We start from the raw sequence: 17,271 nt of genomic DNA, 5'->3' as shown, positions 1-17,271 counted from the left end.
TTACTTGATCTCTGACTGCTTCTCGGAGAACACCCGGATACAGAAGTCTCCGTTGAGGTGCGGCTCGAAGGTGGACGGAATGATCAGGTACTCGCCGGGCGGAAGTTTGAAGCGAGAGCTGACCTCGCGCAGGTTGATGAAGGTTTCTGACCTCGCTGTCTGAGCGTGGGTCAGGAAGAAGTTCTTATCCAAGTGCACCTCCCTCTGCCCGTGGAACTGACAAAGGAAAGCAGCCAATCAGGAGCAGGCACAAAGACAAGTGGTTTAGCCAATAAGCATCTTCTTTATATCTTCTGTTCTGAATTATTAAGCTGATGGTAAAGCTGATGTAACTGGAAGGTGAAGGACAGACTTTGAAACCTGATGACCTGAACAAAGAATGAATTGTGGGTTTGACCTTTAACCTGAAGATGGTGTCATGGGTCCAGCGCTCACCTGTTGCGGAAGCTGAAACACAACAGAAAACAAGGAAATAGTTAGTTTTGAAGGTGGATGTCTGTTAATGTGTCAGGTAGCTGCTTTAACAGAGAACATCTTGTATATCCTACAAACTTTTAGACAGAGATGGAAGAAGTATCCAGACTCTGCAGCTGTTAGCTGCTGTTAGCTGCTGAAGCTAAAACTGTCTTCAAGTTAAGCACAGCTTTATTTAAAGATGACCTCTCGCTCGTGTAAATGTCGTCTGTTTGTCGTCCTCTCATTATTATTGTCACTGAAGAACTCCTGCCCTCCTGCCTCACACTTCCACTCCCTTTATATTAAAGCAAATCCTTCATTTCTTCAGTTCTCACCTCGTAGATGGCAAAGCCGACAGTGTGCATGTCCTCTCCAACTTTCCGGAGCTTCCTGCGGTTCTTCTGGATCAGACCGACCACGAAGCTGCAACCCACCTCGTTATCATCTGGGTCGTCGTCCTCCTCGTCCAGTTTGATCACAAACTGTGGATTCATCCAGAATGTGTCTGCGGAGGAGAAAACAGCTTCCAGTTTTATCAAAACATCACCTCACACCAGGGGGAACTCTTCAAACCTCCAGCTCGATCCGCAAACTGTGTTCCAACCCTGCAACATGTAAACCCCAAGGAACCTTCACAGGTGATGAAAAAACCTTTACCACAGTCAGTTAAGGTCTTATCAGGTGGTGTCAACCTTGATCAACACCAAGGGGCCTTCAATAAGGTGTTTCTTACTTGTATATATCACTTTATCTTCAAAAACTGTGGATGTAGCTTTTAGCACGTATTCATTGCAGGTACCGATTCTTGAAGAGAAAGCAGTCTGTACTAGTATTAGTGGTTCCAGTACTAACAGGGGTGGTTCCTGCAGCCTCCGGCGGTGGATCCTCTTCTCCAGGTGCCATCGAACTTGCTGACACTCCAGTGTTTGACAGAGTCGTCTCCGATGGCGTCGGGGGTCAAAGTGCATACCTCGATACGAGAGTAGTGACGCAAGAAGTCGGTGAAGGACATCCTGTAGAGATGCAACAGAGAGCTCTCACTCTGCAGCCAAAACCACAAACACCAACATCACAACCACTTCCATCTAACACTGTCAGGACTTCCTGTATCACTAAATGAAAGAATCAAAGACTTACTTATCATCGACCTCCAACTTCATAGATCAATAAAGTTGTATCTAAGAACCCACTTACCAGAACTCTCCGTCCTCTGCGTTGGCATGTGGACAGTCTCCCTGCACAGAGTTCCACTCAGACGACCTGGACCAACATCATAATACTACTGTTAAAATAGGACAAACTTTCTACATATAAGGACAGTAGAAACAGTAAATGTGTAAACTGATCTTAGCTCATCGGTTGTAATTTCTTCTCATCTCGTCATTATGTCATCTTGTCTAATTTCACCTGTTTCCATATAATCTCACCTTGTTTTATCTTTAAAATCTAAACCAATGTCATTCTCATCCGGACTTGTCTCATTTTATTTAATCATATTATCTTATCCTGTCTTCGTCTCATCACATCTCATTTAATTTGACGTCTTTACATATAATCTCATCTCTTCTCATTGACTCCAATGTCATCTCATCTTTTACATCATCTCTCTCTTCAGTAATCTCATCTCTTCACCGCTGGTCTAATCTAAACCAGTCTTTTCTAATCTCTCCAGGGTGAAGCTGTGTTATGTTGTATGTCGGTGTTGTGGTGGGTTTGGTTACCCGTCGCTCCAGGCTCCGGTCCACTCCACCTGACCCCAGGGGTTCCTCATCCTCACCAGCTTCTCCTGCCGACCTCGGTAGTTCACCTGGAGACAGAAACTTGTTTCATATCATCTCATTGTCTCATCTCATTTCATCCTCAGGAAGTGATTTTTACCTCCACGGCGCCGGTCAGTGAGTAGGCGTGGCCTTTCACCAGCTTCTGGCGAGTGACGGCCTCCGAGTCTGCAGCGCTGGTGATCTACATCAAAAACAAAAGAGAAACAGCTCAGTATCTCATCATCATCATCATCATCACCACCATTACCATCATCATTATCACTTTGTCTCAGTTAAATAATCACAAACTCTAAATTTGACCAGCGAGGACGAGAAATGTGGTTTGAGGTCGAACTGTGTCGGATTGAACTTATTTTCTGTGTGTAGCTTCTGGTAGAGTTTGGATCTGGTTTGCTGGCTGAGCTGTAACTGACTGGACTTAAGATGAGACTTAAGCTACTGGCTGAAGGATTTATGTGATATATTTGTAATGACCAAGAACTTTAGTTTTAGCTTGCTTTGTTTCAGCTTATTCAAAATGTTTGTTCTATTATGAGATTTTAAAAATCTTGCAGGTAGAAAACGATAAACATTAAATATATGGAAAAACCCTCAAATCCTGCTGTAAGTGTAACAACTACAACTTATTGTACTGGAATGACTGAAGGTGATGTGATGATGTTGGTGGTTCATCAGACTCACGTCGATGGAGCAGCCCAGCAGCGCTCCAGCCTCCAGGGCCTTCTTGATGATCTGGAACAGGTTGGATGGGGGGCGCTGGAGGTCGTAGTTCTCAGCGATGCCTCCGGTGAAATCCTCAAACCCCTCGGTGGTGGAACCGCCAGATAACGCCTCGTAGCAGCCGTTCACTCTGCAATGATATGTATGGACCGACTCAGCTTGTTTAACATTGTTTAACGAGTTATCAGTGAAGATGAAACGGTGTGTGTGGTCTCTGTGCCTCCAGCGAATCCAAATACTTCTGCTTCATGCCAGTTTCTACTTTAAGCTGAGACATTTTCAACTCAGGCAGACGTGTCTTCGCTTCTTCTGTATGTTTGTTGGTCTCTGTTCTCCTTTTCTAACCACTGAGACAAAGACAGAATACTTCTGCCATTTTCTGGAAGTTTCATGTCGTCATCACGCCACTCTTAAAAAACAACATTCTAGACAGTTCACTAATGAGCAACTCTAGGCCCATAGTTGCTCATTAAACCTCCCGTTTTTAAGCAAGATCACCGAAAAAGCTGTTTTTCAACAGATGAACAACTTTGTGACCCTAAACAACCGTTCTGATGTTTTCCAGTCAGGATTTCAACCACAGCACTGAGACTGCTCTTGTTAAGGTCTTCAATGACATCCACTTAAACATTAACAGTGGCAGAATTTCAGTATCAGTATTACTGGATCTCAGTGCCACATTCAACACGGTCGACCACAACACATTACTAGACAGACTGGAAAACTGGGTGGGACTTTCTGGCACAGTACTGAACTGGTTTGAATCCTACTTAAAGGACAGGAACTATTTTGTGTCTGTAGGTAATTACACATCTGAGCAGACAAAAATGACACATGGAGTTCCCCAAGTCTCCATTCTGGGGCCTCTTCTGTTCAACATCTACATGCTCCCACTGGCTCAGATTATGGAAAACAATAAAATATGTTAACTCAGTTATGCAGACGACACACAAATTTACATATCACCAGGGGACTCTGGTCCAATACAAGCACTGAGTAAGTGCACTGAACAAATCAATGATTGGATGTGTCAGAATTTTATTCAATTAAACAAAGATAAAACTGAAGTAATTGTTTTTGGAGCCAAGAAAGAACGATTAAAAGTCAGCACTCAGCTTCAATCGATAATGTTAAAAACTACAAACCAAGCCAGAAATCTTGGCGTCGTCATGGACTCAGACCTGAATTTCAACAGTCACATTAAGACAATTACAAAGTTACAGCCTACTATCACCTGAAGAATATATCAAGAAGTAAAGGACTTATGTCTCAGCAGGATTTGGAAAAACTTGTCCTGCATTTATCTTCAGTAGACTCGACTACTGTAACGCCGTCTTCACAGGTCGATCTGACAGCTGCAGCTGATCCAGACGCTGCTGCTCGAGTCACTAAGACCAAGAAAGTGGATCATATCAGTCCAGTTCTCAGATCTTTACACTGGCTTCCTGTCTGTTAAAGATACTGCTGTTGGTTTATAAAGCACTGAATGGTTTCTGATCTGCTGCTACATTATAAACCATCCTGACCTGATCCAGAGGTGGTCTGGATCAGGTCAGGATCAGGTCTGGATCAGGTCTGCTTTCTGTCCCCAGAGTCCAAACTAAACCTGAGAGGCAGTGTTCAGTTTTTATGCTCCACATATCTGAACAAACTCCCAGAAAACTGCAGATCTGCTGCAACTCTCAATTCTTTAAATCACAGCTGAAGACTTTTCTGTTTGCCGCCTTTCATTAAACCACATTAAGGGTTAATATTTCACACTGCACTGTTACTTTTATTCTCTTGTTTTATGTCTTATTCCCTTCTTAGTTTCTTTTTATTTCCAAATTTAACACAATTTAATTGTTTTTATGTCTTTTTACTTGTGTTGCTTTTATATTCTGTTTTAATGTCTTTTATGCTCGATGTGAAGCACTTTGAACTGCCTTGTTGTTGAAATGTGCTACACAAATAAACTTGCCTTACTTAGTCTGACAGACCAGGAACACGGATCAGACGTGTTGAAACAAACCAACAGTTTAGTCAAAGTTACTTGGAAGAGAAAACGAAAGCGAATAGTAAAAGTTTTGTCACCATGTTCCCAGATGTCAGACGGGAACTTGGTGAGTATCTTGTTGTTACAACTCGTACTAATGATGGTTGTCAGGTTGAATCCCTGCTGTCTTACTTGGCGTAGGCTTTCTCCAGCAGAGCGCTCCAGAACTCCCTCCCCTCCGCCGAGTGCACGAACATCAGCTCTCCGTCTTTGACCGGCAGCCGGTCGTCGATCACCACGTCCACCCACTCACCAAACTGCCAGAACTACAGAGAGCAGAGGAAACACTCACACTTTCTCCTTCCTGTCTCCAGCTTTAAACAAAGATTCAATTACTACAAGACCATGTTTTATCCTACGTTGTCTTACATTGTTCACAACATCAGATGTTCTTTTTGAATAACAGTAATATGTATTGTAATAACAACACTAGCTGCTACTGGGAGTGATGCATCCTGGGTTGTTTTTAGCACTGATGTTGCTAGGCTAACGAGTTTCCTCCAGTCTGTTAGGTGAGGACTCAATCATCTGTCAGACAGCAGAGGAAGAATCACTGCTGTCACTGAGGAAGAGGAGCTCAGACAGTCTGAAACATGACGTCTGATATTCAGCTTCACAGAACTACAACATTTCAGTCCTTCAGAATCTTTGTTGAAGAATGTTAGAAGAACTGAGGACAGGTTCAGACTGATAACTGGACCAGGGCGTGTTGCCACAGGAACCAGTGAGACATGAATCCAGTTTGAGTAACAGATGAATAAGTTCAAACACTGCAGAGAGGAAAAGTTATCATGGTGGAAACTGTTTTATCTTTTGTTACGATGATTGTGACAACTTTCACTTTACAGAGTAATCTACCAGGATGTGAGCTTGCATGGATGTGATTGGCCGACGCAGCTCCTTGCAGGATGATGTCACGTTGTGTTGCAGGCTGGTCTTCAAGAATAACCTCCGTAACTGCTCCGTTAGCCGTTAACTAACATAAGCCTGGGTTTAACTGGGTTAAACTGGGTTTAACTGGGTTTAACTGGGTTAAACTGGGTTAACGTATCACTCTTATGTTACCTGGAAGTGGAAGATGCCAGCGTAGTCGTCACCGAAGCCCTGATCTGAGGGAACGACTCTGGCCATCACGTATTCATTGAGCGTCAGCGAGGCGATGGCCGCCAACAGCCAGCAGTCGCCTGGAGACAGACGGACAGGTAAACACTCAGGTACAGTCTACAGCCTGACGGCGCCTCCTACAGGCAGCAGAGCTCGTCTGTCTTATCTGATTCATCAGGAAGGAGATCCGTTTATTTATCTCAATAATCTTTATGTACAACAGGAACATCAAAGTCTGAAATTGGAATTTTTGATCTGAAACCAAATATTTAATCAACAAATTTTAGATTTAAAAAAAAAAGAAAAGAGACTTTAAAGCCATTTGCAGGCACACTGCACTTCATTCAGTCAGGTTATAAAAAGAAGAACATTTACAATAAATTAAATTTAAATTTAGATTAAATTAAAACATTGAAGTAATTTGGTCTGAGAGATTTCACTTTAGAGCTTCTAATGAAGAACTGGAGCAGCAGCTGGAACATTAAGAAACAACAGATGTTGAACCAGGACATCATTTCATATTCTGTCTGTTTCCTTTGTTTGTTTCTCAGTCAGCGAATTATTCCTCTTACAGGACGATATCAGTAACATCTGTAACATCTGGAACATCATACAGATGCTGGAGGACTTATCAAACATTCTGTATCTCTTGTTGTTGTTGTTGTTGTTGTTGTTTGTGTCTCTCTGATGAAGCAACAGCAAATTTAAATCATGCGAATAAAAAACCGCCTGCAGACATTTCTGCAGCCTCTGACCACAAATATTCACAGCACGGTTAGTTTGTGAGAGGTCTCACTCTGAGCCAAATTCCTGCACCGACCGACATACGAGTTAAATTACAACAAACAGGCTGAACGCAGAGAAAACATTCAGCAGAATCTGAATTTGTCGTTTCCAGACTGATGAAAATGTTTCTACATGTGAGAACAAATCGTGTTACGCAACAGCAGAGCCGAGCCGTGGTTTAATGCAGGCACGACATGCTGGTGAGTCACCACCGCAACACTGTGTGTGTGTGTGTGTGTGTGTGTGTGTGTGTGTGTGTGTGTGTGTGTGTGTGAGGGTGTGTCCTCATTGGCTGACAGCTCATGTCTTCGCTCGCTCTCTCTCTCTCTGATGTTTGAATCTCTAACAATAGCTGGCAGGCCTCTTCCTGTCCTTGTGCCACTTCCTGCTCAGCCAATCAGGCCTCGGCGTGGCATCGCCCTCCTTTAATTACAGCAGGTTCTCAGCTGGTTCTCATTAAGTTCTCATGGTAGAACAGAGAATGTTCTGCTGTAAACAGAGCGGTCTGTTGGTTCTGCAGCAGGCTGATCAACACGCAGTATTCAGCAACTTCTCAACAGTTTAATGCATCTGAAACACAGATTATATTCTCATGTCTGGATGCATCAAGTGGTTTTGTTCTATCACTAAACTTTAGTTAGTGAATCATATCATGTGTTGGAGTCTGACTGTATGGAAGCCTACGAGGAAATGAGTCTTTAATACATCATGATGTTCATTTAGTGAATTCTGTCCCGTTAATGAAATGCTGAACTCAAGGCTTCAGAACAGGAAGTGGATGACGTCACAGCGGCTACGTCCATTATTTACTACTGTAACATGTAAAAGGTTATTATCAGCTGCACTGTGTGGACACTTATTTTATAAACTCCCACCTGTCTTCCTGCTGTCCTGTTGCTGTGTTTCATAAATATGAAGCTACAGCCAGCAGCCGGTTAGCTTAGCTTAGCATAAAGACTGGAAACTGATGGAAGAAGACAAACCTCCATCAATACATCTGATCAACATGAAACTCTCCTGGTGAATCATCTGTGTTAGAAAATATCTGCTTCTGTAGGCATAAAGAGTTCAGGGTAGACGTTGACTACGACTCCCAGGGTGCATTTCAGCCAATCACAGAGCGTTAAATTCACTAACGGCGAGCAGATTCAAGTCATTTTACAACCTGAAGATTAAATCAGTTCACTTTTCATTTCTGGGTCACTTTGAGTGGATTTAGTAACCATGGTGACACGTTTTGTTTACAACTTCAGCAGCCGAGGACGATGGGTAATGTAGTATTCTTCAGTATTTCTCAGATACGAAGTGTAAACCAGCAGGATGATGACATCATGTTCACCGCTCTGACTCTGAGACGTCTGCAGAGTGAACATATAAAACAAATATGTTTCAGCCAGGAGACCATATTAATGAATTATTGATCCATCAGCTGATCAACAGTCCATTAACATGAACTATTCAACATTTAACTTTATCTTTAAAACACTTCCTGCTTCGTTCTTCAACTTGTTTCTCCTCCTCAGAGACCGACAGCAGCTCTGTGACCTCTGACCTCCAGACGTGTGCAGACAGACCTGAACGCCGACATGCCAGCGTACCTGTCTGCACACGCAGCAGCAGCAGCTCCTCAATGAATGTCAATCTGACTCCGTGAGGCGTTCAGGGACAGTCTGACAGCCTGGACGCTGTGAGGCGTTCAGGGACAGTGAGGAGAAACTCACCCAGAGCTCCCTGGCAGATGTCGGTCCTGGTGGCTCCGCCGAGGATGAACTCCGGGTTAGAGACCAGTTCCTGATGGACGGAGACACAGAGACACTTATTAACATCCTCTGAACACATCATACTCAGATCATCAGAAAATGTCATTTTGTGTCTCTTCGTGGAGGTTTTGTGTGTCTTTGTGGTTTTTGTGCAGGTGAAGCTGAACTGTCAGGTGCTGCTGACGGTTGAAACTCTGAACTTCAGCAGATCCACACAAATGATTTTAAATATGGCAGCACGTTGGAGAGAATATGAGAGGAAACCAGTGAAGGAAAACATGATTCTTTAGTTTTCTACTTCCTGTTGGTTCAGTCTACACTCTGGAAAATATTATGTCATAAATATGTGATAAGACTCAGTCAGAGGTTCAGGACTCCACCGATCAATCTGATATCTATAACTGATCAATCAATCATTAGATGGTTCTGGATCACAGTTAGTCCAGTTTTAGTGGTTCCTCCTGCTGGGACTCTTCTACTGGAGGTCAGTTTGTGGAAAATTCTTTAAATATCTGTGAGGTGAAAACTCTTGAAACTTCCTGCACAGGTTGAATCATAAACTACAGCAGGAAGTCTGTCCGTTACACCTGGATGTAACGGTGTGATTGTGTGTTTACTTGGTTCGGTTTAGTTTTTAGTTAGAGTTTAGTCGTCACTCCCTCCTCTTCCTCTGTCTGTTACTTCCTGCTTCTGAAAAACCTCAGAGTGACACATCTGCACCAGGACAACACATCTGTGCAGCACTAAACAGTCCAACATCAACCCTGAAACAACCAGGAACTGTTGCTGGAGATTTGGGGATAAACAGTGAGGCAGCGCTGAGTAAATGTTTTCCCTCCACACCCATATAACTCTTCACAGGAACCACCTCTGTTTTATGACTGTGTAGTGACTCATCTCACTGCTATTAACCATCTCTGATATGACTCACTGCACTCATGTTCAGCTCTCCCACATTAATAATCAAGATATATACAGTTTATAGAACTCACTATACTGTAGTTATAAACAGATATATTACTTTATTAATGTTCAGTATTTATTATAACTTCTCCTATGAAGACATTTATATTATTACAGCAAACATGTCTGTGTGTCCACAGGAGGAGTTATAGTTATTGATCAATACATTAATAAACATTATCCATTAACCATTTATTACATCTATAGACTGATTATTAATGAATCATTGATAGTTTAGTAGAAGATTAATAGTAGGACTCTAACTATCATCTATCAATCATCTATATATCATCTATCATCTATATATCATCTATATATCATCTATCATCTATATATCATCTATATATCATCTATCATCTATATATCATCTATATATCATCTATATATCATCTATATATCATCTATCTACCATCTATCTATCTATATATTGTTGTTATTGTTTATGTTTTATAACTACAGTATAACTACAGTATAACTACAGCATTACTACAGTATAACTACAGTATAACTACAGCATTACTAAAGTATAACTACAGTATAACTACAGCATTACTAAAGTATAACTACAGTATAACTACAGTATAACTACAGCATTACTAAAGTATAACTACAGTATAACTACAGCATTACTAAAGTATAACTACAGTATAACTACAGTATAACTACAGCATTACTAAAGTATAACTACAGTATAACTACAGTATAACTACAGCATTACTAAAGTATAACTACAGTATAACTACAGTATAACTACAGCATTACTAAAGTATAACTACAGTATAACTAGAGTATAACTACAGCATTACTACAGTATAACTACAGCATAACTAGAGTATAACTACAGCATTACTACAGTATAACTACAGTATAACTAGAGTATAACTACAGCATTACTACAGTATAACTACAGCATTACTACAGTATAACTACAGTATAACTAGAGTATAACTACAGTATTACTACAGTATAACTAGAGTATAACTAGAGTATAACTACAGCATTACTACAGTATAACTACAGCATTACTACAGTATAACTACAGTATAACTAGAGTATAACTACAGTATTACTACAGTATAACTAGAGTATAACTAGAGTATAACTACAGCATTACTACAGTATAACTACAGCATTACTACAGTATAACTACAGTATAACTAGAGTATAACTACAGTATTACTACAGTATAACTAGAGTATAACTAGAGTATAACTACAGCATTACTACAGTATAACTACAGCATTACTACAGTATAACTAGAGTATAACTAGAGTATAACTACAGTATTACTACAGTATAACTACAGTATTACTACAGTATAACTACAGCATTACTACAGTATAACTACAGTATTACTACAGTATAACTAGAGTATAACTAGAGTATAACTACAGTATTACTACAGTATAACTACAGTATTACTAGAGTATAACTACAGTATTACTACAGTATAACTACAGTATTACTACAGTATAACTAGAGTATAACTAGAGTATAACTACAGTATTACTACAGTATAACTACAGTATAACTAGAGTATAACTACAGTATAACTACAGTATAACTAGAGTATAACTACAGTATTACTACAGTATAACTACAGCATTACTACAGTATAACTACAGTATTACTACAGTATAACTAGAGTATAACTAGAGTATAACTACAGTATTACTACAGTATAACTACAGTATTACTACAGTATAACTACAGTATTACTAGAGTATAACTACAGTATTACTACAGTATAACTACAGTATTACTACAGTATAACTAGAGTATAACTAGAGTATAACTACAGTATTACTACAGTATAACTACAGTATTACTACAGTATAACTAGAGTATAACTACAGTATAACTACAGTATTACTACAGTATAACTAGAGTATAACTACAGTATTACTACAGTATAACTACAGTATTACTACAGTATAACTAGAGTATAACTAGAGTATAACTAGAGTATAACTACAGTATTACTACAGTATAACTAGAGTATAACTAGAGTATAACTACAGTATTACTACAGTATAACTAGAGTATAACTACAGTATAACTACAGTATTACTACAGTATAACTAGAGTATAACTAGAGTATAACTAGAGTATAACTACAGTATTACTACAGTATAACTACAGCATTACTAAAGTATAACTACAGTATTACTACAGTATAACTACAGTATTACTACAGTATAACTACAGTATTACTACAGTATAACTAGAGTATAACTAGAGTATAACTACAGTATTACTACAGTATAACTACAGCATTACTACAGTATAACTACAGTATAACTAGAGTATAACTACAGTATTACTACAGTATAACTACAGCATTACTAAAGTATAACTACAGTATAACTACAGTATAACTACAGCATTACTACAGTATAACTACAGCATTACTAAAGTATAACTACAGTATAACTAGAGTATAACTACAGCATTACTACAGTATAACTACAGCATTACTACAGTATAACTACAGTATAACTAGAGTATAACTACAGTATTACTACAGTATAACTAGAGTATAACTACAGCATTACTACAGTATAACTACAGCATTACTACAGTATAACTACAGTATAACTACAGCATTACTAAAGTATAACAGTATAACATTTCCAACTCCTTGTACCCTGAAATTACTTATAAAAGGCCCAAAAGTACTTTTGTTTTCTCAGTTGCTTCGGTACATTTCTCAGATCATCTTAACATCTGCAAACAGCAACACATGAAGCATAATAATCTGAATCTCTCAAAAGTAAATATGTCCTCGTGTCATTGTTTACAAACAAGACAGTTAAAAAGCTTGGCCATGTTGTCAGTAAACAGTCTGTCAGTCTGTGCTACAACCTGTGAGGCTGTAATATGAAGTATTACAATAAGTTACAGTAAGTTACAGTATTACAGTAATACAGTGTATTACAGTATTACACTAAGTTACGGTAAGTTACGGTATTACAGTAAGTCACAGTAAGTTACAGTAAGTTCCGGTAAGTTACAGTATTACAGTAAGTCACAGTAAGTTACGGTATTACAGTAAGTTACAGTAAGTTACGGTATTACAGTAAGTTACAGTAAGTTACAGTAAGTTACGGTATTACAGTAAGTTACAGTAAGTTACGGTATTACAGTAAGTTACAGTAAGTTACAGTAAGTTACGGTATTACAGTAAGTTACAGTAAGTTACGGTATTACAGTAAGTTACGGTAAGTTACAGTAAGTTACAGTATTACAGTAATACAGTGTATTACAGTATTACGGTATTACAGTAAGTTACAGTAAGTTACAGTATTACAGTAATACAGTGTATTACAGTATTACAGTATTACAGTAAGTTACAGTATTACAGTAATACAGTGTATTACAGTATTACAGTAATACAGTGTATTACAGTATTACGGTATTACAGTATTACAGTAATACAGTGTATTACAGTATTACAGAACACTGTAACAGCAGGTTGTTGGATCACATACTGTTCTGTCTATGAAACTTTTGATTGTTCTCCCGACATGCAGCTGCATCCTTCGACCAGCCGTGATGAAGAACACGCTCCACAGTTACGTATTTCATCAGGAACCTCCTCTACCTCTTCCTCTGTTTCGCTTCCCTACTCTTCACCACGCAGCCTTCCTCCTCCTCCTCCTCCTCTTCTTCCTGCCTGTTGGCTCTGTTCATTTCTTTGTTGTTCTTCATCAGAACACTGTGTTGTTTTCTGTCTACATGTGTTTACCAGCTGAAGCTTCATGAGATGCAGCTCTGGGACATTCACCTGAGAGCAGTTCATCAATTATCTTTCAATTATCAGTTATCATCTCATAGAAACATAGAAAAGTATAATACATGTTGATCTAATAATATAGGAAACAGCAGACAGCTGTACATCAGCAGCAGGATGTGCCAACGCGTTTATCATTTGTTCAAAAGAAGAAGAAGAAGAAGAAATAGTTTCTATGATGAGCACAAGTGACCAGATGATGTGAGGTTGAACACTCCTGATCTGAGAAATGTACCAAAGACAAACTATAACATCTCCTTAACATACCTATAACATATCTATAACATATCTATAACATCTCCTTAACATATCTATAACATATCTATAACATATCTATAACATCTCCTTAACATACCTATAACTTATCTATAACTTATCTATAACTTATCTATAACATTTCTATAACTCTTTAATATCTAAGACAGTTTTGTGGATTCCGGTGTTTTTTCATCAGGGAGGAGCAGTAGAGCAGTAAAGCCCCCCCTCCCCCCCTCCCCCACCACCCCACCCATCTACCCGTCCCCAGATGCCGCCCCCGGACCCGGACTCTTACCGTGGGCCTCTTCCAGGTGACTCCCCGGGTCTTGAAAGAGTTGCGGCCCAGCTCTTTGAAGCCCAGCGCCTCGGGCGCGGCGGGGAAGGTCGGGTCGGTGAAGAGGCTTCCTGCGGAGAGGCACTGCGCCCGGAGCGCCGCGAAGTCCTGGTTCAGGTAGCGCACCGCGTTCGCGTTGGTACCGAAGCCCGCGGCCAGGGCCCGCTGCTTGGCCAGAGTGGACGCCACGCCGGACATGATGGAGGAGAAGAAGATAGTCAAAGCTGGTCTCAGACTGTCGCAGCTTCTTCTACACAAAACTTTTCCTCTCTGAACAGATTTTCAGTCAGACCTCCGCCCCGAAATCCAGAGGAGGAGTCACCGCTCTCTCTCTCCGCTGTCTGTCTGCCTCTCTCTACCTTCTGAAACTCTCCGAAAACTTCTTCAGCTGCAGATGTGTCTGCTTGTTGCTTCAGACTGAAGTTAAATCCAGGAACGAGAGCGAATCAAAGGTCCCAAAAGTCACAAAAAGTCTCTTTAACTAATATAAATCGCCATGAAACGTCATAAAAAGTCTCTCTGGTATAAAAAAGTAAAATATAAAAAGTAGAAGAAAGTCTGAAGTCTAGCAGATACAAGTCTTTAAAAGTTCAGTTTAAAAAAACTCTAAAGCTTCTTCACACAGTAAATAAAAAAGTCAAAGGAAATGTCTGAAATGTCTGTAAAGTCTGAAGTTTCTTCAGAGTGCAAATTATAAAATCAACCACAAGGTGTCGCTGTTTGTCCGCGCGGTCAAACAGCTTCACTGTCACACGTGAGGAATGAAAACATGATGCACACAGTCTCAGATATCAGAATAAAGAAGTGTGTCAACAGAATGAGTCACATTTTAGCCAAATTACAAATACAAGAACTGTGATTTAGCTGTTAAAATATATAAAGATAAAATGACTTAAAGTAGAACAATGAAGACATTTCAGTTACAGAAGAGAAATATGTTTCTCATATTAAACAGTTTCAGCTTCGTGTCATTAAGCTTCATTAATTACAGATGAATCAAAGATCAAAGTCTCCTTAATAACTGAAGATGAGTCAGACGTGCCCTGAGCAGTGTCTGCAGGCTGTGTGTGTGTGTGTGTGTGTGTGTGTGTGTGTGTGTGTGTGTGTGTGTGTGTGTGTGTGTGCCCTGAGTCAAGTCAAGTCAATTTTATTTATAAAGCACCGAATCCCAACAGAAGACTGTAAATCAGTGATGTTTATTTGTGTCTTTTTTGACTTTTGTACTTATTTGTATTAATATTCCTTAAAAAACTCAATAAAAACTTCAATTAAAAAAACATTGTCCTATTTTACCTTTTGGAATTACTGCAAGTCGCATTTCTCCTCCTCAGTCTGTCAGCTAATCACAGAGACCACACAGATATCAACCCTCCATTAATCTGGTGAGACAGTGAACACACCGTCACCTGTCGCATCCTCTACTTCCCGTCCTGTGTCTCCCGGAGCGGCTCTCTCTCTACCTTCGTGTGAGATGGTGTGATTGGAGACAGGTGTTCTGGAGTCAGAGCAGAGCCCCACCAGCTGCAACCCGATCCATAATCAAGACCTCTGCTTATACTCAGCCCTGCCAGATGGTAGCCTCTACATCAGTCAGTCTATGCTTCCAGCCTTTAGTTATCCTGTTGTTGCCTGTTATCTTTAGCCTGATGCTGTTTCTCCTGTCCCCTGTCATGTCAGCCCTGCTTCCCTACCCTGGACCTCTGCTCTATTCAGCTCTCTCAGATCCCACTCCAGACCTGCTTACCTCGGCCCCTAACTCCCCTTGCCCCCAGCCTCAGTTCCTGGTTCCCAGCTTCCAGCCTGAGCTTCCCCCGGCCTGCACCCATCTTCTCCATGCCTTTCAATAAACATCTTATTTACCTTATTCCTGTCTCCTCGTCTGAGTCTGCACTTGGGTTCACCTACTGAATCTCAAACTGTAATCCCTTATACTACTGTTACTGACAAAAGTAATGATATTACTGTAAAGCTGCAGCCAGGTGGAGACGCTGTATGAACCGGGGTTAATGTCCCACAGAGATAGATGGTGTCTTTCTGGATTATTAACCAAATGATCTTTAAATGTGAACTCACCCACATACGGACAGCTGTCAGGCTCCGCCCCCCCCAGTCACACAGGTTAAAGAGCAGGAAACAGCTGACCGGGATGAAGTACAGGTCTGTCAAAACATAAAGTCGCACTGATATTATCCACAGCGGGCTGACCAATCACACGCAGCTACAGGTGGACTGTCTGTCATGTGATGGGCGGTGGACTCACCCCAGGAGCCTCTGTCAGCTATGGTGGATTTGGTGTCGGCAGTGATGGCGGGAAATGTGCCGATGGTGATGGTGAAGGTGAAGCAGACGGACAGAGCCAACAGCCAGACCTGAAGCACAACACAGGTTCAGGGATCACGTCCTTTATTTTTTATAAAATATAAAAAATGAATAAATAAATAAAGCTGAACATTCAGATCCGAGATTAACGTCACATATAAACTGTTTCCACTAAAAACTCTTCAAACTCTTTATACAGAAACATTTTCAAACAAACAAACTGGTCCTTTTCACAAAATCACCATTGATTATTGATTGTTTTCTGGGTTCAATCATCATTGATGATCATGATTCTAATTCTCAGCAGTGATTATATTGATAAATCCTTGAAAATGGATTGATTTTCTTTGTCTGACCTTCTTAAAGATTTTCAGCATGGAGACGTTCTGACGGTCATTCTGCTCATCTCTTCCCTCTGAAGAAGAAGAAGAGAAGAAGAGGAGAAGAAGAAGAGGAAGAAGAAGAAGAGGAAGAGAAGAAGAAGAGAAGAAGAAGAGGAAGAAGAGAAGAAGAAGAAGAGGAAGAAGAAGAAGAAGAAGAGAAGAAGAAGAGAAGAAGAAGAAGAAGAAGAAGAGGAAGAAGAAGAAGAGGAAGAAGAAGAGAAGAAGAAGAAGAGGAAGAAGAAGAAGAAGAGAAGAAGAAGAGAAGAAGAAGAAGAAGAAGAGAAGAAGAAGAAGAGGAAGAGGAAGAGAAGAAGAAGAGAAGAAGAAGAGGAAGAAGAGAAGAAGAAGAAGAGGAAGAAGAAGAAGAGAAGAAGAAGAAGAGGAAGAAGAAGAGAAGAAGAAGAAGAGGAAGAAGAAGAAGAAGAGAAGAAGAAGAGAAGAAGAAGAAGAAGAAGAGAAGAAGAAGAAGAGGAAGAGGAAGAGAAGAAGAAGAGAAGAAGAAGAGGAAGAAGAAGAAGAAGAGGAAGAGGAAGAAGAGGAAGAAGAAGAAGAGGAAGAGGAAGAAGAAGAAGAGGAAGA

At 40.3% G+C, this 17,271-nt stretch overlaps 2 protein-coding genes across 4 annotated transcripts in view; both read right to left on the bottom strand.

The window, feature by feature from the left end:
- Positions 1–14,770, bottom strand: part of LOC122975860 (calpain-1 catalytic subunit-like) — a 53,704-nt gene extending 38,934 nt beyond the window's left edge. Inside the window, exons 1-12 of one of the 3 annotated variants that reach the window (XM_044344198.1) lie at positions 13,952–14,589; positions 8,604–8,673; positions 6,058–6,176; positions 5,125–5,258; positions 2,919–3,087; positions 2,335–2,418; positions 2,178–2,263; positions 1,651–1,716; positions 1,309–1,469; positions 792–961; positions 436–447; positions 5–216 (exon numbers count right to left, since the gene is read on the bottom strand). In XM_044344198.1, coding sequence (XP_044200133.1) covers positions 5–216; positions 436–447; positions 792–961; positions 1,309–1,469; positions 1,651–1,716; positions 2,178–2,263; positions 2,335–2,418; positions 2,919–3,087; positions 5,125–5,258; positions 6,058–6,176; positions 8,604–8,673; positions 13,952–14,188 — 1,520 coding nt within the window. In that variant the 5' untranslated portion in view covers positions 14,189–14,589. Of the gene's footprint in view, positions 1–4; positions 217–435; positions 448–791; positions 962–1,308; positions 1,470–1,650; positions 1,717–2,177; positions 2,264–2,334; positions 2,419–2,918; positions 3,088–5,124; positions 5,259–6,057; positions 6,177–8,603; positions 8,674–13,951 lie in introns of all 3 variants that reach the window. The other 2 variants (XM_044344199.1, XM_044344197.1) reach the window with 2 other exon arrangements.
- Positions 14,771–15,269: 499 nt separating this feature from the next.
- Positions 15,270–16,749, bottom strand: LOC122976083 (equilibrative nucleoside transporter 1-like). Its single transcript, XM_044344380.1, has 4 exons — positions 16,666–16,749; positions 16,251–16,359; positions 16,064–16,149; positions 15,270–15,369 (listed from the first exon to the last, which is right to left on the bottom strand). The coding sequence occupies exons 1-4, from the start codon at positions 16,684–16,686 to the stop codon at positions 15,334–15,336; spliced, it is 252 nt and encodes an 83-aa protein (XP_044200315.1). The 5' UTR covers positions 16,687–16,749; the 3' UTR covers positions 15,270–15,333.
- Positions 16,750–17,271: the final 522 nt, after the last annotated feature.

Source organism: Thunnus albacares, chromosome 3 (assembly GCF_914725855.1).
Source record: "Thunnus albacares chromosome 3, fThuAlb1.1, whole genome shotgun sequence".
Taxonomy (NCBI): Eukaryota; Metazoa; Chordata; class Actinopteri; order Scombriformes; family Scombridae; genus Thunnus; species Thunnus albacares.
This window is presented reverse-complemented; position numbering and strand designations above follow the sequence as displayed.